Genomic DNA, 18747 nt, shown 5'->3' on the forward strand with positions numbered 1-18747 from the left:
GGGATGTTTTGTACTGCACGTAGTCATCAAAGAAGGCGTTCATACTTTCACTCCTTTGAGATGTGGACATCCCTGCCCAAAACTGCCCTTTCAAATAAACAAGTATCCATTTAGATATTTCCAAAATAAAGGATGCAACCAGTCATTATCTTCCAGCTAATAATTATTTAATAGTCTCATTCAATCGTCTTCGCATTGTTCAATATTAATGGAGTTGTATACCATGTTTTCAGCCTTTTCTTTATTACTTTGTATTAAGTATGACTTCCAAATTTTGTATAACAAATTTTCATGACATGCCACAAATAAAAACGATGATAAGCTTTAGGAAATACTTTCTCAATTGCAATTGTCATGGATTGACATTGGTCTGTGATGATGACATTTAAAGGTCGATTAAACATACATTCCAACCAAGTTGTGAACAACCAAGTGAAAGACTATGAATCTTCACTTGATAATAAGTCACATTCAAGTAATGGATTGACCATGATGATTGACCCTGAAAAATGAAGCAAAGGACATGTCATATCAATTTGTCAAATAAGTTACATCGAAAGTGATAACATTAGAGAAATACTCATAGACAGTCCTACATCTTCCATCTGCCCAAAACACGTTTCTAATTCGGGATTCCCCGTTTAAATCAATCAAGTAGAAAAGTTAAAGTTTCTGGTTTACTTAAGAAATAATTAGTGAGTGTTTCAACATCCTCACTCTCTACCATCAACATTCGTGCTCCTGTATTGTAATTTCTACATGTTCTCTCATCGAAAGACATATTATCATACCCTCCAACTTACAATGAATTGAAATGTTTGACCACAATTATTTCAGCTTCATCGTTTGTATCTAATCATCTCTTTGCATTTTCGTCTATTACTTTGTAGGTTCTAATACGACATATATTTTTAGGGCTTAATGTATGGTTGTGCTTAAGACATACACTTGTTATCACATATTATTCTCTTTCATTTCGAACAACTACATTAATTTTAACTTTATAGTTTTTTTTAGTTATAGGTTTAAGTTGAAACTTAGTTTTGGCCCTCAATTCTTTCATATAACTCTTGACACAACCAATGTTGAAGTATTTCTACTTATCACATACATTTTTGGTCCCTAACTTGTTGACGCCGAATTCAGTTGATTGTGTATATGATATATAGAAATCACGAACTTCTTCTCCAGAGAAAAATATCATTCCAACAATGGAAATTTGACTACGAAAGGTCATTCCAAATTTGTCATTTTGAAATGAAAAAATATGTCAATATGAACAATTTTTGGGATAGAATTGTCCCGAAATGTCCAAAATGTACATTTTCGGAACAAAAATGTCTCATAATATACATTTTCGGGACAAAATTGGTAGAATTCGGGACATTTATCTCCCAAATTATCACATTTTGAGACGTTTATGCACATTTTCTCCCGAATATGCACATTCACCAGCTCCAACCAAAAATATCTCCAAACATCAGATTCTATTATAGCGTTCCCGGACTTGCATCAACTTCTCGAAATGAAATCCTTAAAAATAGGTTTTCGACAAAGAAATTGGTACCTTTTGATCTCAACGCGCAATTTGTTCAATATTTCATCTACTGCAATGTTGTCTTTGCTGATTTCCTGGACATTAAACATGAATAAGTTCGTTATCATTTAAATAAAAAGAAATAAGGGTTTTGTATAACTAAATTTGAAAACATACTATGATATAGGGTTTTGGGTTGAGAGAAGATTTTCTTCGAAGAGGTTTGAGAAAGAGACATAATTTAAGGATTATGGCGAGTTTTGGGTTTCGGATTGAAATTATACCAAATAATTTTTTTTCTCTCGGATTGAAATTATACTAAATAATTTTTTTTTTCTCGGATTGAAATTATACTAAATATTTTTTTTCCTCTTATACATGTGATAGGCCACGTCGAATTTGTGACCGTACTTTATTGCCCTTATCATTTCTTTTTAAAATAATATAGATGTGATAGAGTCTCATTTTAGAATTTTTTTATGAATTGTAATGATTAGAAGATGTTTTTTTTTTAATGTTTTATTAGAGTCTTCGAAATTATAAGAATACAATTATAAAAAATATAATAAAGTTTTGTAAAGTTATAATTTTTTTACAACGTATTAATTTATAAAATTATATTTAAATATTTATAAATGAATATTATCTAGTTGATTATCTGTTGTATGAAAAATTAATTAACTCTTTCTTAAAAAAATCCATAATATTGGAAACAGTTTTAGAATAACAAAACTTTTAGTACATTTTTTAGAATTATTTTTTCCAGTTTCAAGTCAAATATTTTTTGTTTTAATATCTCAGTTTGAAAACTCAACACATTAACAAATCATTTTGTGAATATAAATTTTTACTTTTATGAGTTTTCCAACAAATTATAAAATTAAAACTATAAAATATATAAGTGATAACAGATATAATTTAGGAGAGGAAATGATGTGTTATTACCTTATTAACTGAAAATAATAATAATAAAAGATGATGAGAGAGAAAATAAAAAAAAATTGTTTCCTCTTCCAAATTTATTCCTAAATCTTTTCTCAAATTTTTTTTTTATTATAAATAAATACTATCTTGTGAACTCTCTTTAGGATAGTATGAATAATTATTTAATTATCTATAATATAATATAAAAAAATAAGATAACACTTAAAATAATTTAAGAAAGTTAAAAGATTTAGTATGAGAATAATTTATTAAAGATTTTTTTTTACAAGGTGAAATCAAATGATATTTTAAAATAATAAAAAATGGAAATTTTTTGTACAACATTATATACAGTTAGATGTTAGTTATGTTATAGATTTTCAGTTTAAATATTAGAACAATGTTTTTGTATAAAAATAAGTATGACAATGTAAAAGAGGATATTACTTGATAAACTATATTATTAATAATGATTTTTTTTATTTGTATATTTATATATTTAATTGTATTTATGAAATAATTATAATAAATAAATATAAAAAATACAATCAAAATAAATTTAAGTAAAGATAAATAGTTAAAAAACAAAGTTGAATAAAAAAAATTAATTTATTTCAATTACTTTATTTTATTTTCAGTTAGTGATGCAGTGAAATATCATTTACTTAACTATTCCCTTTCTCAAATTTCCTTCTACTTTCACTCACTTTTCTTAAAAAAAGTTGTAATTGTCATATGATAATTGTGATAAAAAAAAATTAGAAACTAAAATAACTCCTTATTTGATAGAAAATGGATAAAAAAAATTGTGAATTAATTTAATTGTGCGTTTAAAAAAATTATATATATATTTTAAAAATTAATTTTGGGTCATTCGACCCACCGAGCGAGGTTGCGAAGTGCTAAACATCCGGTCTTGTAAATTATCATTGCAGTTTTATTTGGAACTCTTTCTCAATCTCTATCTAAAATCAGTTTGCTTGCATCTGTTTGATCAATCAATCGCCTGTCACAAACAAAAACCCCTAACGAAAACCCTAGCTAGGAATTCTGATCCTCGCCATTTTGATATTCACTTGAATTCCCATCACCCTGTGTGTGCCGTTTTACATCTGAATTTTGAGGCTCCCGATCTAATTTTACTTCGCTTCAATTCACTTTTGACTGCCGCCAACATTTATCCATCAATCGTATCACTGAATTCGGTCGGTTCTCTCTGAGAATCGATCGATTATCCTGTACATCCTTCATTCCTGCCATGGTCTGAATTGATTCACTCAGAAAATGAAGTTGAAGAGGAGGAGGTCTTCAGAAGTGGTGAGAATTTTTATTTTATTATATTTTATCTTATCGTTTACGTATAAGATGTATACCTTCTCTTGCAGATTACTATTTCAATTTAGGGTTTATGCTGATCATCAAAGTTACATTTTTTTTTATAAGGATAGGAAGTTTCCATCAGTTTGTACGTCAATTAGAGTCCCAAGGTCCATTTTTTGTTTCTCTGGCATTGTGTTTGAACTGCTTCGCACGGGGGCAGAATATTGGCATTAAAGATGTCAGCTTTCATGCTCTACACGTATGCAGCTTGTTGCATTCTTATGATGGCATTGTTTGCGGTCAATTATCTATGTTTGATGATATCAATTAGGGACGTCACATATCTTGAAACTAAATTTAGTTTAATATCTTTAGGTTGCTTTTTGTACAACTTTTTATACAACTTCTAGTATGGAGAGTTAAGAAAACATTTGTTTTGCTTGGTAATAACAAAAAAAAAAATCATTAATGCACTTGATCTCATTAGAACTCCACAATTAAGTGTGTGTGGAGAGTAGTACTAGGATTAGTGACCTCATGGGAAGTCCTCGTGTTGCACTCTTTTTTTATTCCCTCCAAAAACTAAAAAAACTTTCAACGGGGTTCTGGTATATTCTTCCTGCCCTATCATGTACTGCATTTCCAATATTACTTGCTGATAATGCAAATGTTTTTAGACTTGGCAGATACTTTTGTGTAGCAGAAATATTTTTACTTAAATATGTGGTCTTAAATGTACTGTTCCTTGTGCTCACTTAAAAAGAACCTGATGATGAGTTACATTGTGCTATTTTGTAACAAGTCACATTTCTTCTTTTGAAAAGTTAAAGTTTGTATTAATGAAGTTGTCGTGATTGAGACAAGCAGTCATTAGAATGTTTTACGCTCACAAAATTCCCAAAACTAAACTGAATTTTTATCATGTATCAGCCTCCAAAAATCAGATTCTTCATCAGCAGCGTCACTGATACACCACTTGAAAATATAGAAAGCCCATTGAAATGTTTCACTTGGGAGTATGATAAGGTGTGTTTGTGAGATTCAGTTGAAAATTCTGTACTACCCAGTTTAAAGCAGACATGTTACTAATTTATGGTTTTCAATATGCAGGGAGATTTTCATCACTGGGTTGATCTTTTTAATCATTTTGATGCATTTTTTGAGACCTGCATAAAACCAAGGAAGGACTTGCAGCTTGAGGATAACTTTTTAAGTGCTGATCCTCCCTTCCCAAGAAATGCCATCCTTCAGATTCTTCGTGTTACTAGGACAATTTTGGAAAACTGTACAAATAAGCACTTTTGCAGTTCGTTCGAGGTATCATCATTATATTAATCATGGTTTTATTTGGTGTTTTGGTCATTTAATGTTTGTAGGTGTCTGATTTCATCTACTCTCATTGTGTTCTTCTCTTAGTAGCTTCATTGGTACTATTGCAGAATGCAGATAGTAAACTAGGTTCCAACTTTTCTTCTTTTATGCTCAAACAAAATTTGACTTTTCCTCCTTGGTGAAATGTATTGCAGAACCATCTTTCTTCTCTACTTGCCTCCATCGATGCTGATGTAGTTGAAGCATGCCTGCAAACTTTGGCTGCATTTGTAAAGAAAACAATGGGGAAGTACATCATTAGAGACAGTTCCCTCAATTCAAAGTTGTTTGCATTTGCACAAGGTTGGGGTGGTAAGGAAGAAGGTCTTGGGTTAATCGCATGTGCTGTAGAGGATATAACTAATCAAAATGCTAATGAACTTGGTTCCACTCTACATTTCGAGTTCTATGCATCAAATGAGTTCTCAAATGAAACTATATCCTTGGATAGTCAAGGTTTACAAATAATTCATCTGCCCTACAGTAATTCTTTCAAAGAGTCTGATCTGGAGCTTTTGAGTAAGTTAGTTATAGAACACAAAGTACCTGCAAATTTAAGATTTTCTCTTTTGACAAGATTGCGATTTGCACGGGCTTTTTCTTCCTTATCTGCTAGAAGACAGTACACATGCATTCGTCTTTACGCTTTCATGGTTCTCGTTCAAGCGGGCAGCGACACAGATGACTTGGTGTCCTTTTTCAATACTGAGCCTGAATTCATTGATGAATTGGTGTCTTTACTGAGCTATGAAGACGCTGCTCCTGAGAAAATCCGCATTTTATGCCTACACTCGTTAGTTGCTCTTTGCCATGATCGATCACGACAGCCTGGTGTGTTGATGGCTGTAACATCTGGAGGGCACCGCGGCATCTTGTCCAGCCTCATGCAGAAGGCCATTGATTCTGTTGTATCTAGTTCTGCAAAGTGGCCTGTTGTCTTTGCTGAGGCTTTATTATCTCTGGTCTCGGCATTGGTGTCATCATCTTCAGGTTGCTCAGCCATGCGTGAGGCGGGATTTATACCTACTCTTTTACCACTGCTTAAAGATTCTGAACCCCAGCATTTGCATTTAGTCAGCATGGCTGTGCATGTCCTAGAAGCATTTATGGATTATAGTAACCCAGCAGCTGCCCTTTTCAGAGACTTGGGAGGCTTAGATGATACAATATACCGCTTAAATGTCGAAGTCAGTTGCATAGGAAATGGTTTGAACCTGCACAATAATTCCAATGAGCTGGATACTGCTGAATGCAGCCGTACACAGTTAATTGAATTTATACCTGCTGATCTAGACGACGATATGCATCACCCCCTTTATTCTGAAGCATTAGTTCCATATAACAGGAGGTTACTTATGAAAGCATTGCTGCGTGCTATATCCTTGGGAACCTACGCTCCCGGAAGCACTGATCGCATTTATGGTTCTGAGGAGAGTTTATTGCCAAGTGCTCTATGCTGTATTTTTAAAAGAGCAAAGGATTTTGGTGGAGGGGTCTTCTCACTTGCAGCAACAGTTATGAGTGATCTAATCCACAAAGATCCCACTTGTTTCTCCGTCCTCGAGGCAGCTGGCGTTCCATCTGCATTCATGGATTCTATATTAGACGGGGTCCTGTGTTCTGCAGAAGCCATTATATGCATTCCACAGTGTTTGGATGCATTATGTCTGAACAACAACGGACTTCAGACTGTGAAAGATCGCAATGCTTTGAAGTGCTTTGTGAAAATATTTACTTCTCAGAATTATCTACGTGCTCTAACGGGTGACACTCCTGGATCCTTATCTAGTGGTCTTGATGAACTTATGCGCCATGCTTCTTCATTGCGTGGACCTGGAGTAGACATGTTGCTTGAGATTTTAAGTACCATTGTCAAGATTGGAGCTGAAGTTCAGACTGCATCTTCACCAAGTTATGTTCAAGCCTATTCCTCACCTGTTCCCATGGAAACTGATGCTGAAGATAGGAGTCCAGTAAGCACAGATCATAAGGAGTTGTACAAGGCTGAAAAGTCTGAGCAGAATGCTGCTTCTTCATCCGATACCCCATTAGCAAGTGTGGAGGCATACATTACAGACTATTTAACCAATGCAGCTCGTCTTCTTGAAACTTTGCTTCAAAATGCTGATACTTGCAGGATATTTGTTGAAAAGAAAGGGATCGAAGCAGTTCTACAGTTATTTGTTTTGCCATTGATTTCTCTTCCTATTTCTGTTGGTCAGATTGTATCTGTAGCTTTTAAGAACTTCTCTGGACAGCATTCTGCTTCCTTGGCCCGAGCTGTATGTTCATTTTTGAGAGAACACCTGAAGTCAACCAATGAACTTTTGGATTCTGTGGAGGGGACACAGTTTTCTCAGCTGGAAGCTTCAAGACAATCAAAGGTCTTAAGGTGTCTTTGCAGTCTTGAAAGTGTCTTGTCTCTTTCAAATTGTTTGTTGAAAGGGGGTGGCACTGTGGTCTCTGAGCTGGGCACTGCAGATGCTGATGTGTTGAAGGATATGGGACGAGTTTACAGGGAAATACTCTGGCAGGTTTCTCTGATTTCTGATTCCAAGGTGGATGGGAAGCAAACAGTAGAGGTAGATGCTGAAAATGCAGATGGATCTGGAACTAATGCTTCTGGCAGAGAGAGCGATGATGATACAAATATTCCAATGGTTCGATATACACATCCTGTTTCAGTTCGGAGTTCTTCTCAACCCAATTGGGGTACCCAACGTGAATTTCTCTCAGTGATTAGATCCAGTGATGGTTTTAGCCGCCGAGGTCGACATGGTTTAAGGATTCGTGGTGGAAGGACAGGTAGGCATCTGGAGAATATGAGCATTGATCCTGATATATCAGCTGGTTCTCTTGATAATTCTTCCCATGATATCAAGAAGAAAAGTCCAGATGTTCTTGTTTCAGAAAGCCTGAAGAAACTAGCTTCCACTTTACGGTCCTTCTTTGCAGCACTTGTTAAGGGTTTTACATCTCCCAACCGTAGGAGAACCGAGTCTGGCTCTCTTAGCATAGCTTCAAAGAGCATTGGATCTGCTTTGGCTAAAATATTTCTGGAGGCTTTTAGTTTTTCAGGATATTCTAGATCCTCTGGGCCAGAGATGTCTCTATCAGTTAAATGTCGTTATCTTGGGAAGGTTGTGGATGATATGGCTGCCGTTACATTTGACCATAGGCGGCGTACTTGTTATACAGGCATGGTAAATAACTTTTATGTTCATGGAACCTTTAAGGAGCTCCTCACCACCTTTGAAGCCACTAGTCAGTTGTTATGGACTTTACCTTATTCAATTCCAACAGCTGGTGTTGTTGAGACAGAAAAATCTGGAGAAGGGAGTACATTATCTCATAATTCGTGGCTTTTTGATACATTACAGAGCTACTGCTGCTTGCTCGACTATTTTGTCAATTCTACTCTACTTTTGTCTCCGTCCCAGGCTCAGCTACTTGTCCAACCTATCGCAGTTGGTTTGTCAATTGGATTGTTTCCTGTCCCAAGGGATCCTGAAGTTTTTGTCCGCATGCTCCAGTCTCAAGTTCTAGATGTGATACTTCCTGTCTGGAACCATCCTATGTTCCCCAGCTGCCATACAAAATTTATCACATTAATAGTTTCTCTTGTTACTCATATTTACTCTGGTGTTGGAGATGTGAAGCGAAACCGCTCTAGTTCAACAGGTACAAACCAACGATACGTTCCTCCACCCCTTGATGAAGCTACTATAGTAACTATAGTGGAAATGGGTTTTACAAGGGCAAGGGCCGAGGAAGCATTACGACGTGTAGAGACAAATAGTGTAGAGATGGCTATGGAGTGGCTGTTTAGTCATGCGGAAGATCCACTTCAGGAGGATGATGAACTGGCTAGGGCACTTGCATTATCACTGGGAAGTTCATCAGAAACCTCTAAAGTGGAAAGCATTGATAAACCAGCAGATGTACTATCAGAGGAATGCCAAATAAAGTTACCTCCTGTTGATGATGTCCTTGCTGCGACAGTTAAATTATTTAGCAGTGGGGACTGTTTGGCGTTTCCATTAACAGACTTGCTTGTGACCTTGTGTAATTGGAATAAAGGAGAGGAACGGCCCAAGGTGACATCTTATCTTATTCAACAGCTTAAGCTCTGTCACATTGATTTCACAAATGATGCAAGTGTATTGAGCATGGTCACACATGTCTTGGCTTTGCTTCTTTCAGAAGATGGATGCACAAGAGGGCTAGCTGCAAATAGTGGTATAGTATGTACATCAATAGATATCTTGGTGCATTACAAGGCTAAAGCTGATTTAGTGAATGAGGGTCTAGCTCCAAAATGCATAAGTACTATACTCCTTATATTGGACAACTTATTACAGATTAGGCCTGGAGTTTCAATTGATAGTGGTGAAGGAGGGATTTTCCCATATTCGTCTGGAGAGAAGGCTACTAGATTAGTTCCAGAGGGAATCAAGGAGTTAAAACCAACTTCAGAAGCCCATCAGAAAGATTCTGAAAGTGCATTTGAGAAAGTCTTTGGAAAATCTACAGGGTATTTGACAACTGAAGAGAGCTACAAGGTTCTGGATATTGTTTGTGACCTCATAAAACAGAAAGTTCCAGCAATTACCATGCAAGCAGTTTTGCAGCTTTGTGCCCGCTTGACAAAAGTACATTCTTTAGCCTTGCAGTTCCTCGAGTGTGGAGGCATGATTGCACTTTTGAATCTTCCAAGGACCTGTTTCTTTCCTGGGTATGACATGTTGGCTTCTTCCATTATTCGCCATCTTCTTGAAGATCCCCAAACACTGCAAACAGCTATGGAAATGGAGATACGGCAAACTCTTGGTGGAAATCGTCAAGGCAGCCGTGTTACTCCAAGAACATTTTTGACATCGATGGCACCTGTTATCTCTAGGGATCCAGACACCTTTTTAAAAGCTGCAGCTGCTGTATGTCATTTGGAATCATCTGGAGGTAGGACCATTGTGGTGCTCTCAAAAGAGAGGGAGAAAGAAAGGGATAAACCAAAAGGACCTGGTGTTGAAATTGGTTCATGCTTGAATGAAAGTGGAAAAACTCTGGATGGTAAGGTTATTGATACACCAAATAAGTGTTCCAAAGGCCACAAAAAGATTCCTACAAATCTTATTCAGGTAATTGATCATCTTCTTGAAACTGCATTGAGATATCCTTCACCTAACTGCAGTGAAGACTTGACTAGTAGCTCTGTTGCTATGGAAGTAGATGAACCTGCCACTAAGATGAAGGGGAAGTCAAAGGTAGGGGACACCAAAAACATTTTGTCAGACAACATATCAGAGAAGTCAGCAGCTCTTGCGAAGGTGACTTTTGTTCTAAAGATATTGAGCGATATTCTTCTCATGTATGTCCATGCTGTTGGTGTTGTATTAAAACGTGATTCAGAATTGTGTCAAGTGCGAGGAGATAATATTTTTGAAAGTCCTGGACATGGGTTTCTTCATCATGTTTTGCATCACTTTCTCCCCTTGTCTACAGTTAGAATTGCTGGAACTGATGAATGGAGAAGCAAGTTATCTGAGAAAGCTTCCTGGTTTCTGGTTGTTCTTTGTGGCCGGTCAAATGAAGGGCGTAGACGAGTAATTAATGAACTTGTGAAAGCTTTATCATCTTTTTCAAACACGGAGAGCAGTTCTGATAAGAGCATCTTGTTGCCCAATAAAAAGGTTCTTTCTTTTGTGGACTTGTTGTATTCGATCTTATCTAAGAACTCTTCTTCAAGTAGCTTACCTGGTACTGGGTGCTCTCCTGACATTGCAAGAAGTATGATAGATGGTGGCATAATTCATTCTCTCACCAGCATCCTAAAGTTGGTTGATTTGGATCATCCTGATGCTCCCAAACTTGTTAATCTTGTACTTAAGGCTATGGAGAATTTAACACGAGTGGCCAATGCTACCAATCAAGAATCCAAGCCTGATGAACACGACAAAAAGAAGTCAAGTGTCTCAAATGGAAGGTCTGATGATCATGTAACAACAGAAATGGTCACTGGGATTCTGGAACCTGGATCAGACATAAATCAACAAGAAAGTATTGATGCTGTGGTTGCTCAACACTCCCAGCAAATAATATCTCAAAGTCAAGATGATCATGATGGCACTGGCAACATGCCCTTAGAGCAAGAGAACGGGGAAGAGACTATGGCTCCCAATCAATCTATGGATATAGGAATGGATTTCATTCATGATGAAATTGAAGGTCACATGCTACATAACTCGAACCAAATTGAAATGAGCTTTCGAGTTGAGAACAGAGCAGATGATGAAATGGGTGATGAAGATGATGACATGGGGGATGATGGTGAAGATGATGAGGATGATGATGAAGGGGATGATGATGAAGATATAGCAGAAGATGGTAATGCTCTGATGTCTCTAGCTGATACAGATGTGGAGGATCATGATGATACTGCTCTAGGAGATGAATACACTGATGACATGATGGATGAAGAGGATGATGATTTTCATGAAAATCGTGTTATAGAGGTTAGGTGGAGGGAAGCCCTTGACGGATTAGATCATTTGCATGTTCTTGGGCAACCTGGATCAACAAGTGGTCTTATAGATGTTGCGGCTGAGCCTTTTGAAGGGGTCAATATGGACGACCTTTTTGGTCTTCGCAGACCGTTAGGCTTTGAGCGCCGCCGCCAACCAAGTCGGAGTTCATTTGAGCGATCTATTACTGAAGGAACCGTTCTTCAACATCCACTTCTCTCGAGGCCGCCTCCATCCCATACAGGAGATTTCTATTCAGTATTATCAACTGGTGGTAATCCATCCAGTAATGTGGAGTCCTCTGCTGGGAGCTTTGACACTCATTTCTACATGTTTGATGCCCCTGTCCTCCCCCATGATCATATGCCAGCTAGTTTGTTTGGTGATCGGTTACGCACTTCTGCACCACCACCATTGGCTGATTTTTCTGTAGGCTTAGAATCGTTGCGATTGTCTAGCAGAAGAGGACCAGGTGATGGTAGATGGACGGATGATGGCATGCCCCAAGCAGGTGGCATAGCTGCGGCTATTGCACAGGCAGCAGAGGAACAGTTCATATCTCAGTTGCGCAGCATTGCACCTGACTATAGCACAAGGGAAAGACAGTCTCAGAATTCGGGACAGCTTGCAGTGCAGCCATCCGATGATCCCGTGAGTAATGATAGCCGAATGGCAGTAGCTATTGATAACACTGCCAGTGAGCAAACAGATAGTTTGCAAGAAGAAAGTGGTGCTGAAACAACTAATGTTGGAGCCAATCAAATATTTGGAAGTACTTCAGAACAAATAAGATCACATACTGCTGATGCAGATACTCTACTGGTGAGTGAGCCTGTTTCAAGTAGTGCAGTGGCAGAGAATAGTACAAATGATGATCATGCTTCTATGGAGATTGGTGAAGGAAATGATCTCATCAGTGAACAGGTATTGCCTTTCATTTACTCTCTATATCTTACTTACCTTGCAAATGGGAGATCATATCATTTTGTCTCTTTATAATTGATTCTGGTATTTAAAATAGCATCTCTGCCAGACACAAGTCTGTCTGCTTCTTATTTTACCTAGATCCTGAATTGGTGTGACTCTTGCACACTGGGTTTGCTGTTTGTAATTTTGTAGCCATAACTCTTCAAATTTGAGATGCCTTATAAATATTTTGATTTCCATTGCAGACTTTAGATTGTGAAAGACCTTCAGGAGCAGCTATCATTTCCAATGATCAATTGATTGTTTCAGGTGTTGAGATTCCTTTTCCAGTTGATTGTCAGAATGCATCAGCTGGTGGGAGTCATGATGTTGTTATGAATAATGCTGCTGGGGAAGGAATCCTAATTGAACAAATATTGTCTTCTGATGTTGGTGCTGAACCTTCACCAGAGCAAAACAATTTTGCTACTCAGGATGGAGTTCTGATTGACCAAGCTGGCTTGAACGGTGAAATTCCTAGTGCAAATGGTATAGATCCTACTTTCTTGGAGGCTCTTCCTGAAGATTTGCGAGCAGAAGTTCTTGCGTCCCAGCAAGCTCAGTCTGCTCAAGCTCCTACTTACGCTCCACCATCTGTGGATGATATTGATCCAGAGTTCTTAGCCGCTCTGCCTCTTGATATTCAAGCAGAAGTTTTAGCCCAACAACGAGCTCAGAGAGTTGCTCAGCAAGCTGAAGGACAGCCTGTTGACATGGACAATGCTTCAATCATAGCTACTTTTCCTACTGATCTACGTGAAGAGGTTTGTACCCTGAACTTCGTGCTTAGTCATGGTCTCCAGTATTTTTTGTAGAAGTATCTCTTATTATTTTTCTGCAGGTTCTTTTGACTAGTTCAGATGCAGTTTTGTCAGCATTGCCTTCTCCATTGCTTGCTGAAGCACAAATTCTTAGGGATAGAGCAATGAGTCATTATCAGGCTCGTAGCCTTTTTGGAAGTAGCCACAGACTTAATGCTCGAAGAAATGGTTTTGGGTTTGATAGACAAGCTGTGATAGACAGAGGTGTTGGCGTAACAATAGGGCGGAGGGCATCTACTTCTTTTACAGAGAGCTTGAAATTGAAGGAAATCGAGGGGGAACCACTGTTAGATGCAAATGCATTAAAAGCATTGATTCGCCTTCTAAGATTAGCACAGGTAGTATTCTTGTAGATGGTTAATATTAATCTCATACTGTCTGAACTTCTCATGCATCAAATTTTAAGCCAGATTTTGAAGAAACAAATATTTGTTTTTGACAAGAATAAGTACGGAGCTAGTTATTTTTGGATTGTGTGATGGTGTTTGCTTGTCCGGTTTCTTTTTACTACCATTACCGTAGTAGGTGTTTCTGCATGTAAAAACTCGTGACTACAATAAGAGTCGCAACTTCTTTGTTCTATTTGATTCATCTTTATTGTGTAGTTCATTACCGCCTTCTCTTTTGTGTTTGGTTGCAGCCTCTTGGAAAAGGTCTTCTTCAGAGACTACTGTTAAATTTATGCGCACATAGCATCACAAGATCAACTCTGGTTTGGCTTTTACTTGACATAATCAAACCTGAACAAGGATGCACAGTTGATGGATTAATAACAGTTAATTCTCAGAGACTTTATGGTTGTCAGTCAAATGTTGTGTATGGTCTATCTCAGCTGGTGGATGGTACTGCTTCTTCTGATGCAACTTAGTTCCTATACGCATTCAATTTATAATTATTTTGATAAAGACATGATCTTCTTTTCCATAGGCGTCCCTCCATTGGTCATGCGCAGGATTCTGGAAATATTGACATATCTTGCCACAAATCATTCTGCTGTTGCAAATATACTGTTCCATTTTGACTGCCCAGTTATCCCAGAATATTCAACTTCAAAGCAGTCAGATAAAGGGAAGGAAAAAATTGTGGAAACTGGAGATGTACCTGGTTTTATGGAGAACCTTAGGGCAGATAGCCCTTTAGCATTGTTCCTGAAACTCCTGAATCAACCACTTTTCTTGCACAGTACTGCTCACCTAGAACAAGTATATCCCAACATATCATCAAAATTTTCAATTATCCCACCTTAAAACCATATATGCAATCTTTTATTAGTTTGGTTTCATGTTTCTATTCTCCAAGGTTTACATAGCTATATAGTTCTTCACCCTGGTGAATGATGATGCTTCTTACTCACCCTCTATGTGTGTGTTCTCTCGGTGCTGGATGTAGGTCATGGTTCTGGTTCAAGTTGTGGTATCAACTGCAGCATCAAAGTTGCATAGCCAGTTTCAATCAGAAACTGATGCAGAAACTTCACAGACTCGTCCTGTAAAAGAAGACTCAAAAGATATCAAGAATGACACTTCTGTACCGCAAAACATATCTAATCAAGATGACAAAATTGTCGGGGCTGATGCAGCCACATCTAGTGGAAAGAGTGTCCCCAGTATACATGATATCTTCTTGCAGCTGCCATCAAGTGATCTTCGCAATCTGAGCAATCTTCTTGGCTATGAAGGGTATAATCACGTTTCTGAATTTTCATGTTGGAATATAATTTCTGTGAGGAGTTTGGTAACTGTTTTTTTGATTGAATTTACCATTAAATCTGAATAACTTGAATTATTCATCTTTCTTTCTGCGTATTAAAATTTAACTTCAGTTATAATATTGTTGGACAAAATACAAGGCATGCCCAACCTTTCATTTCGTAGGTATAACAGATAAAAGTTTTAACTTGTTGTGCAGGCTCTCTGACAAAGTTTATTCCTTAGCTGGTGAGGTGTTGAAGAAGTTGGCATTAATTGCTTCTCATCATAGGAAACTCTTCATTTCCGAGTTATCAGAGCTGGCTCGTAGTTTGAGTACTTCTGCTTCCAATGAGCTTATAACACTGAGGAATACACATATGCTGGGTTTGAGTGCTGGATCCATGGCTGGACCTGCTATTCTCCGTGTGCTGCAGACACTCTCCTCACTTACTTTGCCAAGTATTGTGAGGAATGAGAGCATTGAAATTGATGCCTCCCTGGACGAGAACACAATTATATGTAATTTGAATATTTCTCTGGAGCCTCTATGGAATGAACTAAGTGACTGTGTATCCACTACTGAGGCAGAGCTGGCCCAGAGCTCCTTCTCTTCAACTATGTCAAATACAAACATTGGCGAACATGTCCAGGGCTCCTCGTCCTTGTCTCCACCACTTCCTCCTGGAACTCAGAGAATTTTGCCTTTCATTGAGGCTTTCTTTGTTCTTTGTGAAAAACTCCAGTCTAATAATTCATTAGTGCAGCAAGATCTTGCCAATGTGACCGCAAGAGAAGTCAAAGAATTTGCTAAGACTTATGTGCCATCACCAACCAGATCTGGTGGTGAATCTCAGAGGAGGCTAGATGGTGCTGTTACTTTTGCCAAGTTTGCTGAGAAACATCGCCGACTATTAAATGCATTTGTGAGGCAGAACCCAAGTTTATTGGAGAAGTCGCTTTCTATGATGCTGAAGGCACCGAGACTGATTGATTTTGACAATAAAAGAGCATATTTCCGCTCTAGAATCAGACAACAACATGAGCAGCATCTCTCTGCTCCTCTAAGAATAAGTGTTAGGCGAGCTTATGTCTTGGAAGACTCTTATAATCAATTGCGGATGCGACCTACTCAGGATCTCAGAGGACGGTTGAATGTGCATTTTCAGGGTGAGGAGGGTATTGATGCTGGCGGGTTGACTAGGGAATGGTATCAATTGTTGTCAAGGGTCATATTTGATAGAGGAGCATTGTTATTCACCACTGTGGGAAATAATGCCACTTTCCAACCAAATCCCAATTCAGTCTACCAGACTGAGCATTTATCCTACTTCAAATTTGTTGGTCGTGTGGTAAGATTATATATATAAAGAGAGAGTGATCCTAATCACATTTTATTGGTACAACCTAATAGTTTGTTGACGATTGGAATTTGATAAGTCGGTTCTTTAAAAAAGCAACATTTTTCAGATGGCTAATATTTTTTTGCAGGTTGCGAAAGCCCTATTTGATGGCCAATTGTTGGACGTTCACTTTACTCGATCCTTCTACAAGCACATTCTTGGGGTGAAGGTGACTTACCATGATATTGAAGCTGTTGATCCCGATTACTATAAGAACTTGAAGTGGATGCTTGAGGTCAGTTTCACTCATATATATTTTCTAACCTTGTTGTTAAAAGAACTTAAAGTGGATGATGCTGTAAGTTATTTTCATGCACATATTTTCTTAACCTTGTCTGAGGCAGAAACCACAACCAGTGACACTTTATTTTTTCTTCTTCTTTTACTAAATTGTATCCTTACCAGAATGATGTGAGCGAAGTACCTGATCTTACATTCAGCATGGATGCTGATGAAGAAAAACACATTCTGTATGAGAAAACAGAGGTGCCTACTGATTCAGTCCTTTAATCTCCTATTTTGTCAAGAGAGAATGTTTTACTTAAAAAAAAAAATAAATTGTTGTATAATGTGCGAAGGTTACTGATTATGAGCTCAAACCTGGGGGGAGAAGTATAAGGGTGACTGAAGAAACAAAACATGAATATGTTGACCTCGTTGCTGATCATATCCTGACAAATGCTATCCGCCCTCAAATAACTTCTTTCCTGAATGGTTTCAATGAGCTGATACCAAGAGAACTGATATCCATTTTTAATGACAAAGAGTTGGAGCTTTTAATTAGTGGTCTTCCAGAAATTGATCGTAAGCTTGCACATTTTCTTTATCTGTGATAATTCATTTATGCTTGAAGAAGGAAGGTCCTTTGGTAAGACTTGTGAGTTGAAATATTATCAAAATCTTGCAGTTGAGGATTTAAGGGAAAACACTGAATACACTGGGTACAGTGCAGCATCTACTGTTGTTCAATGGTTTTGGGAAGTTGTGATAACTTTTAACAAGGAAGATATGGCTAGATTACTGCAGTTTGTGACTGGAACATCAAAGGTAGAGTGCATTATTTATTAACGATAATAATAGCTTCTTCACAAAACTACTTGCCTGAATGATTTTCCTGCCAGGTTGATTTTGATCAACATTATTATTTACCAGCCGTCTTGGTTATTGCCATTAAGAATATGGTTATGTGCACTGATTGATAACATTTCTTAGTTATTCTTTAAGAAGCAAATATGATTTTATCTAGTAATAATGTTTTGTCAGTCAGTTGATGTGTGTTGTTTTGTAAATAAAACCTGTGCTCTTTTAAAGATTGCACTTACAATTTGTAGAGGGCTACTGTTGAAAAAGGTGTTCCTTCCTGAATCTTTCCTTTTTCCCTCATTTATTTTGAAGAGGGAAAGTTCTCTCTCTCTCTCTCTCTCATGGTTCTGTGTGTACTGAAGACCCACATTGTCCTTGTCTTAGGTTCCTTTGGAGGGTTTTAGGGCACTGCAAGGTATTTCTGGCCCACAGCGGTTTCAGATCCACAAAGCTTATGGTGCTCCAGAGAGGCTTCCATCAGCTCATACTTGGTAAGCGTGAAGCCTAATATTGCTTTCTTATTAAATTGTGAGATTTATTTTATTTGCACTGCACCTATTAAAAAAAATCGAAATACTTGGTACAGTTTCAACCAATTGGACCTTCCAGAATATGCTTCTAAGGATCAACTACTAGAACGTTTGCTTTTAGCCATTCATGAAGCCGAAGGGTTTGGTTTTGGCTAAGACTGGTCCACTTTCTGCACCCCATCACCTTGGTGCGTCTTCCTGCATCATCCCTTCCTGGCACACCTTCATCTACATTTCAGTTCACATGTAAAAGAAAGAGAGAGAGAGAGAGAGAGAGGTATTGTCCCGAGAGTTATGACTTGGGAAACAAACAAATGGGGGCAGATATCTGAAATTTGATTGACGCCTTCAAATTATATGTTGGTTGATGGGTAGAATGGAGAAAGGGAAGCAGCATGCATCATCAGCTGCTGGACAGTTCTTTTTCTTCTTCTTTTTTTTTCTTTTTCTTTTGTAGATAAATAATAATGTTCTTTCTTCTTCAAACAAATTTCAGTTACATTTGTCAAAATCTAATAATTTATTTGGGAGGGGAGGAGGAGGAGGCTTTTAGCCTTAAATGGAATACATGTTTTTATGTTGT

At 37.6% G+C, this 18747-nt stretch overlaps 1 protein-coding gene across 1 annotated transcript; it reads left to right on the top strand.

The window, feature by feature from the left end:
* Positions 1–3351: 3351 nt before the first annotated feature.
* On the top strand, positions 3352–18747 carry LOC124944454 (E3 ubiquitin-protein ligase UPL1-like). The gene is made up of 16 exons (XM_047484708.1): positions 3352–3778; positions 4712–4807; positions 4892–5098; positions 5308–12597; positions 12846–13403; positions 13481–13798; positions 14101–14302; positions 14388–14662; positions 14850–15139; positions 15369–16500; positions 16640–16786; positions 16957–17037; positions 17130–17355; positions 17459–17598; positions 18019–18125; positions 18221–18747. The coding sequence occupies exons 1-16, from the start codon at positions 3746–3748 to the stop codon at positions 18318–18320; spliced, it is 11202 nt and encodes a 3733-aa protein (XP_047340664.1). The 5' UTR covers positions 3352–3745; the 3' UTR covers positions 18321–18747.

Source organism: Impatiens glandulifera, chromosome 7 (genome assembly GCF_907164915.1).
Source record: "Impatiens glandulifera chromosome 7, dImpGla2.1, whole genome shotgun sequence".
NCBI lineage: Eukaryota > Viridiplantae > Streptophyta > Magnoliopsida > Ericales > Balsaminaceae > Impatiens > Impatiens glandulifera.

Coding starts and splice junctions, on each gene's coding strand:
- LOC124944454 (XM_047484708.1), top strand. CDS start 3,746: ATGAAGTTGAAGAGGAGGAGGTCTTCAGAAGTG. Junction 5,099..5,307: donor ACTTTTGCAGTTCGTTCGAG/GTATCATCATTA, acceptor AATGTATTGCAG/AACCATCTTTCTTCTCTACT. Junction 14,303..14,387: donor TCTATCTCAGCTGGTGGATG/GTACTGCTTCTT, acceptor TCTTTTCCATAG/GCGTCCCTCCATTGGTCATG.